This window comes from Thunnus thynnus, chromosome 15 (genome assembly GCF_963924715.1).
Source record: "Thunnus thynnus chromosome 15, fThuThy2.1, whole genome shotgun sequence".
In the NCBI taxonomy this organism is placed as follows: Eukaryota; Metazoa; Chordata; class Actinopteri; order Scombriformes; family Scombridae; genus Thunnus; species Thunnus thynnus.
In genome coordinates this window covers 13,132,288-13,139,990 of record NC_089531.1, presented here as the reverse complement: position 1 = coordinate 13,139,990, position 7,703 = coordinate 13,132,288, and the positions used below count along the sequence as shown (strand labels likewise).

Here is a 7,703-nt window from a genome sequence, read left to right as displayed (position 1 = left end):
GATGCTGTGAGGGGGCGGGGCAGCAGGATAGACGGACATGTGAGCGCATCTCTGCCATCAGAGGGCGGGTTTGTAGCGTTGTGTGTGCAGCGTGTGGCTGCTGCTGCTGGTGCTGGTGCTGATGATGATGATGATGAGAGGAGCGGCAGGTACACAAACCTTTCAACGGAGATCCAGCGGCTTGGATGCGACTTTAAAGCTGCGCAAAGAACAATAAACACCGACCTCAGCTGTCACCTCTGAATGTGTTAACCTCTCTTGCCTTATCATTAGTAATATTTGTTCCTCTTTTAATGAAAGCAGAATTGCTAAACAAAAAGAAGGAGTGAGTAGAAAGTGCGCAGCTTCACCGAAAAAGAAGTGAAGATGCCCAAATGGGTCTCGTCGCGATGGGATTGGAGTTGAAGAACACGTAAGCACTCACAAGTCACCCTGATTCAAACCGTTGTTAAGGTAACTGGGAACTTGAAAAGGCGTTTTTTGACCTGCTGGGATGTTGTGAACGACACAGTCGCCTGGGACAAAAAGGAGCGGGGACGCAGAAGGAAGAGAGGGGAACCAGGGTTGGACGAGCACCGGAGGGATTATGGCTCTCGCAACGTTATTTTCTCTCAGCCTCATCACGCTGGCGCTTACAAACTTGCACCTGTCGAGAGCCAGCGACCGGCATGCGGTGTACTGGAACAGCTCAAACCTACTGTAAGTGGCTTTCTGCAGCCGTAACGCAGCCTTGTCCGTGTTAAGTACAAATTAACTTGTGTTCCTCTTTGCTGATGTGCACCTGTGCTGGTAACTTGTTTACAAGACTGTGATCGTCCTCTGCAGTTATGTCTCTTCTAGTTACAGCATGAAGCCTGTGAAACACCATTGAAATACCTACATTAAATAACTACCAACAATAAGACAGTCCCCCCCCCCTATTTTAGATAAGACATCACCTGATTATCTATAATAGTCAACAACTGTCCCATTAAATATTGCATCTTTTCCTCTCTTGAATAATTTTGAGCCTCATATTTCTTTCTTTTTCCGGTCATTTAATCAGTTTGAATAATGCATCTGCACAGGCAAACTGTTTCGACATCTTTCCACCCTGCATGCAGAGAGTGGTTCCTATAAATATTTGATTTCTATCTCACATTTAGTGCATCTACAGCTGAACAATAATGACTCATTTAAGCAGTCATCTTTTTTTATTCACCATGCTTACAGTTTTGTGCTGTCGATCATCCTACCTGCCCGTCATGCAGCACAGATACATAATTCACATACACAGCTCTAACTAATAATAAGTATGCCTGCCACACACACACACACACACACACACACACACACATACACATATATTACCTGTAATGTATGCACTCACTCACACAAACACACACACACACACACACACACACACACACACGTCTGAATCTATCCTTGGACTCTGGTTCCTCCTACAGCAGTAAGGTTGCTTACCTCAAGTAAGCTTCCCCAGTCTCTCTACCTGTGAGCTATAAAGCCAGCTTGCTGTGGGGCAGAGATCGATGTGGATTCTACTGCCTTTGTCTTCTCATTAGCCAACAGTGAATCCATCTTTCTCACATTCTTTTATCTCCTCTCCTCACACAACCTCCCTCTTTGCCCCCCACTCCTCTCCTCCTCCTCCTCCTCCTCTATCTGTGTTCTTCCTCTGTCCATTTGTATTCACCTCAGACGCGGGTCTCTCCTATCGCCTCTCTCTATCTCATACTTGCTTATTTTCTTCCCTCCCTTATTTTTCTACTGTGTCTCACCAGCCGGCCTGTCCCCCTCAATTCCCTTTTTTTTTCTGCATCTCATTACCGCCCCCCCATCTGCTCTTGGTCCCTCATTCACCTCCCAAGCTCTCAGCTTAGAGTACACATACAGTAGATGATTAGAATTAGAAATTGTATGAAAGTTGTTTGAATGCATATGGATGCGGGTTCATTCAAATATTTGAAGGTTTCCTCAAGTCAAACAGTGCAAAAACTGCTGTAAAAACTGATGGAAAGGTGGTGCGACACTGCCAGTTCCTCATTAATGTTTATGAGTGAATGGCAGAGTCACATTCAAAACTGTTTTAGATTTATGACTGCAGTTAATCCCGTCAGTGTGACATGAATAGAGAAGGAGTATATTAAGCGAGACTTACTTGCATTTAAGCACTGTAAAAGTGCACAGGTTCCTGCGTGTCTTAATCACCATTAGTCCTATTTATCAATTTTAATTAGTCTTTCCGCAGTATGCTGCTGTATGTCTAAAATGATTTTCACAGCATGAGTATGGTTGCTCAGTGTAGCCATTCATTACAGTGTTAGCACATTTTGTGGACTTAAATTGACATTTATGTGGTAAAATGACAAATATGCACGCATTAATGAATTCAGAATACTGTGTGTGTGTGAGAGGGAGAGAGGGGGAGACAAAGTGCAGGTGGGTCCACATGCCTGTGTGTGCACAACCTCTCCTTTCTCCATAGTGAGATACAAATCTCTAAAATAATGCAAAAACTGACCCACTTTGCAGGTAGCAGACAAATCCTCAGAGCCTATGGCAAGAATACTGATAGCCATCAAGCTTTTAAAGGCCTTCGGCTTCGGGCCACTTCTCCACCACTCTGTCTACATAGAGAACCAGCTGAAGGCCTCGCTTGTTCAACGATGCAGCTCCTTCTCTCATCCAGCTCTGGTTACAGAGACAAGCTCAGGAGAGAGCTGTAAGAAATGAAGGCAGCCAGAAAGAGCCAGAAACCAGAGGCCTTTTGGGCCAAACACTGGTTGAGGCCTAAATATTTTACCCTTGAGTGCAGCATTCAGCGCAGATGGTTACGGCACAGCTGCAAGAAATGGGATCACTTGGAAGTCAAGCTGTTTGTGCCAAAGCCATGAAAATAGCTTTTTATGATAACACTCAGCTAGAAATGTCTTGCTCTGGTGTATTGAAAGTCAAAAGGGGATTGTCACACAGTTGATACCCAGTAATACTGTGCTGTTTGATTTTTGCTTCTTTTCTGAGGTAAACAACATCAGACGATTATAGCTTTTTCCTCTGCCTTGGACAATTTAAAAACAAGATGTCTCGATTATCATAACCCAAAGAAATAGCTCAGAGTGCTTTGATTACCGCCCAAGTCCGTCACGACCACACTACCCCCCATTAGAAAGTGTCGCTCTCAGCTTCCGCTCACAGCAGTGCGCCTGGCCAACTCGTTACAGATGTCCCTGCTAATGGCTGACTGAGGCAGGAAAAAACACACACGCAGGCCATTAAATCATCTCGCATCTGAGGCCATCTGCCAATTAGAGGGGGGAGATGTGGAACATCTTGAGAGCACGCGGGAGCAGCGGTGCACTGCGGTAGCCTCGCCTACCCACAAGCAGCGTCCCATGCTCCTGCCACCTCCTCCCATCAGGTGTTTGGCCTCACTGGTTAGGCAGGCCGCATCTCCATAATTGGGCACCCTATGTCAGCAGGATCAAAACAACAGCGTGGCTTTCATTCACTCTCCCACTCCTTCCCTAAGTCACGCATTCTATCTATGAATCCTCATAGCGTAGCAGGACGCCAGAGCAAAAAGCCTTTGCACAGACGTGGGAAGGAATAGCAGGAAATTTGAAAATGTGGCACACATCTCTTTGCTATTTCGCCATTCCTTTGCATGCCCAGCGAGATGAAAGTTGTCTTTCACTGTTTGTAGCTGATTCTTGGTGAATTACAGCTCTGCGTGTCTCATACTACACATTACGACCCTGATTTGGACCTGAAATGGTGTCTGTCAGGCCCCTAAACCACACGCAGAAAAAACAACCCAATCCCTGGCACACCATATCTGTTGCTACAAAATAAATTATCACCTTGACAAATAGCTTCTCTGAGAGTTCCAGGTACTGAGGCCTGGTGATCAATGTTGAGTCGAGGTGCCGTCTTACTCAACAGGCTCATTAACTGCCAGGTTGGTCTGTGTGGGTGTGTGGAGACCCAGCTAGACTTGGAGGTGGTTTCCTGTGGGGAAGAGGAGAACCCTGACACCCCACAGGGAAAAGTTTGTAGATATTTCGTTGCAGTGGGGGGAGGCGTTACTGAGAAATGAGTAAAAATGAAGAGTGAGTGATGGAGGAGGTGATGGAGAAGGAGAAATCCGAAGATAGATGGAGGAAAAGAGAAGGATGCAAAGTGTGAAGAATATTATAGAAAGAAAGAGGTGGGCGTAACGGAGAGATCGGAAGGAGAACACGCTGGAAAGGTGGAAAGCAGAGCAGTCTTGCAGGAGAAGTAAGCGAGGGAAAGATTGATTGAGTTGGCCAAAAGTCAGGAAGGGTGAAAGAGAGCGCGAGTTTTACCGGATATGGAAGTTGTGTTATTTGGATGAATGTGCTGTAGCTGCTGTTTTCTGAGGAGATGATACCCAAGGGAGTTGATCTGTACTAATGTGGACACAGACTGGGTCATTCATGTGGACCAATGCTCAGAGACAATAGCCCCCGCCATTCACCTGCCCCTCAGCCCTGCGCATCATGGCACAGACGGAGCATACAGGACACAAGCGGATTTGCTACCTGATTACATGCACGTCCGTCCGCCTGCAGCTCCGTCTCTGGTCTGTCTCGGCGATTTTGCATACAAATGTGTCTTATTTACTGGTATTCAATTTGTTCTTTCACATTCATTGTACAGCACATGCTCTTCAAACAGCATTAGATAGTGTGTCGGTTTTTTCCTTGGTTGCAGTTGTGTTAAATGAGAATATGTGAATAACACTGATTGAAAAGTGCAAATTGACCTTTCATACGTTTTTGAATTAAACATGTCTCTTCAACTCTAATTAAGTATTTTCCTCTCCAACTATTCAAGTTGTTTGTGAATATTTGAATGCTTTATATTCTTTATCTGGCTTAGACATGAAGGAGATTAGGTTGATGAACTGCGCTGTTAAATGGATAGTTAACTTGACATTATCACCTAGCTTCATTATGCTGCAGATCTGCACTGGTGTCACAAAACTTATTGGTGTGGTAAGTGGTGTGTTAGCCATTTTTAGCTCATTGGAATCTGCTATGAGTCACGTAAATGGATGGAGAAACACTGAAAGGATGTTTAATGGTTTGTATGGATCCAAGAGTGGGTGTGGAGATCAATACATTTATATGGTAGGGGAAGGTGAATGGACCCTGGCCGAACAAAAACACAACAAGGTTGCTTTCTGGGCAGCAATCAATCTGGGTGCATCAGGTGATCAATGTCCAAATGCATTTTTAATTTGATTTCACGGTGTCAGTAAATTGCCATGAAATATATGGAGCTCGGCTCGGGAAGCCCAGATCAAGTATTGCCTTGGAACAGCATGCCTGAGAATTGATTATTATGGACTTGTCAGTCACTGCTCCAGGGTTCATGCTCCGTGGAGGCCTTAACTATGTCTACACTAAACAAGGCCTTGGTATAGCAGCAGCAGACTCAGAGAGGAGAGTGGTTAAAAAAAAATGAGGCAGATAGAAAGGCAGATGAAAGAAAAAGATGTGTTTTAATAAGTCTGAGAGACCTAAACAAACTGTAAGTTGCTCCCCCGCAAGATAAAAATAAAAGTAGAATGCTGAACTGTGCATTAGATCTGTTCACTTTACATATTCAAAGATTAAGTGCAAACATCAGTATACACTTGTTTTTGCCAAATGTCTCACTGTTCATCAGCGTACCATTTCAAAGCAAGCCAAGGCAAAGAATTGATGTTTTTATTTTAGGTACATCTCCACAATTACAGTCAAACATAGATGAAATTAATTGCAAAAACTAAAGAAAAGAGCACAAACACATTAATGTTCATTCTGGGCTGTTGCTCTTGGTAAACACTAATTTAACTCTACAGTGCAGTGAGTTAAATTAAAAAGGTGGTGGGATGCGGAGAAAACCTCTGGAGGAGGCACTTAATCAACCTGGAATTTAATAGATATGAACCAAAGGGAAATTGTGAAAACTTTGACTATTACTCTGTCACAATAAAGCCCCCAATCTTGGTGTTCATTCTTCTTTATTCCTCTCTGGTCCCTCTAGACGTCCGAGGCACCTCAAGCCTTCTCAGCTTCATTATTGTGAGGAATTGTGAGGTTTGCTGGGCCATTATAGCCTGTTCATTGGCTCTGATGGGAAAGTGCCATGGGACTCATCTAAGAGCTTTCCCAGGTGAGGGCGAGTGCTACTTTCTTCTTAGAAGTCCAAAGAAAAACATAGTTAGGCTCCTCATATGCCATCAGAATCCATTAGCATTCCTTGTGCTCCAAGATTATAAAAACTGCACTTAACTGGCAGCTGGAACCCACAGGAGATAGTCCTGATCCCAGACAGGTAGAACCAATTTCAGACTCAATGATTTGAATGCAAATGCTTTCTACAAAGAGGGCTTTCCAACTTCTGAATGGTGGCTCCACAGTACATTACACTGGGAGTCTGCACCGAAGTGCCCGTTACCCACTGGGAAATTACATTGCTCCTATGATGGAAATGGCTGCCATGTAGGAGAAAGATCAAAGCTGTTGATAGGTGGATGGTCACTGGCTAGAGTTTGATTATTTGGGAAATGGGCCTTGTTACGCTACATGGCCTGGAAAACGATATGGCAGCCACAGCAGTTGGCCAAAATAATTTGTTTTGTTATTGAAGCAGAAGGCCTCTTCTGAGGTATGGCAATTGAGGTGGTATTTTGCAGCGACCGGCGCCCTCAGAGTTATCAGTGTCCCTTCATAAAAAAGGCAGCGAGCGAGGACACAGGTTTGTGCTCTGTCATATCTTGTTCTCTGTTCATTCCCTTCAGGTCTTGAGCCGTGACAGGTCTTCCCTCTAATGCTCTTGGGTGCTTAACAACAGCGGTGTTACGAGAAGTGGAAACTGTCCTCACAGCTTAGTGGATGATACAGCTCCAGTTTTCCTTTCATATGAGGGCAATTTCCAATATGGGCAGCGTGATAATTAGGTATTCTGTTATAATTGAGATTTTTCCTATTGAAGATGTAATTATATGAAGGTCTGAGACCCTTTGGCAGCCGTCATCTCTGTAATGAGAATATTTGAAGAAAATTGAAATCCCTCTCTGGTACTCTGTGCATCCAGAATGACTAAAAGTAATTTGACCCTTCAGCAGCAGCAGCAGCCACCACCTCCAGTGGCTTAATGTATCCCTCTTATATTGTTAGAGGGAACATTTAAATCAGTACATCTTCAAGCGAAACTGTTCTATTACAAATATGATAGCAAAAGTCTTTAGAGCTTGAAAGTGTGATGTAAGTGGATTGGACGGGAAGCTACATACTGGCCAAAAAAAAAAAAAAAAATGAAAGTAAAATACTTGTGAGGAAGCTGGAGGGCTGTGCTGCTCAAATGTTACATTTGCAGATATTTAAATACTCTGCCTGGTGAGGGAAGCTACATAGAGTTAAGAAATGAAATACTTTTTTTTTTTTTGGAGAGAGCATGTAACTGTTACTGTTATCTGACCTGTACAGCACAATCCATTACACAATACAAAGTCTGTGAATCAGAGTAAAACTTAGTCAGACAGTGGCGCCACGCTTCTTTCTTCCCGTCCATGTTTCCATATCTTCAACCTCATCATTTAATCAGGTCTCGTGTTGGTCTGCATCAAAAATCTATTTGGAATTCATTTGCCGCCTTGATGTGTAAATTCAGTTATGGTTAATACATGA

General features: G+C 43.8%; 1 protein-coding gene across 1 annotated transcript in view; it reads left to right on the top strand.

Moving 5' to 3' along the window:
- Window positions 1-7,703, top strand: part of efna3a (ephrin-A3a) — a 61,964-nt gene continuing 54,261 nt past the window's right edge. Inside the window, exon 1 of the mRNA XM_067612688.1 lies at window positions 1-699. Within this exon, the coding sequence (XP_067468789.1) occupies window positions 587-699 (113 nt within the window). The 5' untranslated portion in view covers window positions 1-586. The remainder of the gene's footprint in view (window positions 700-7,703) is intronic.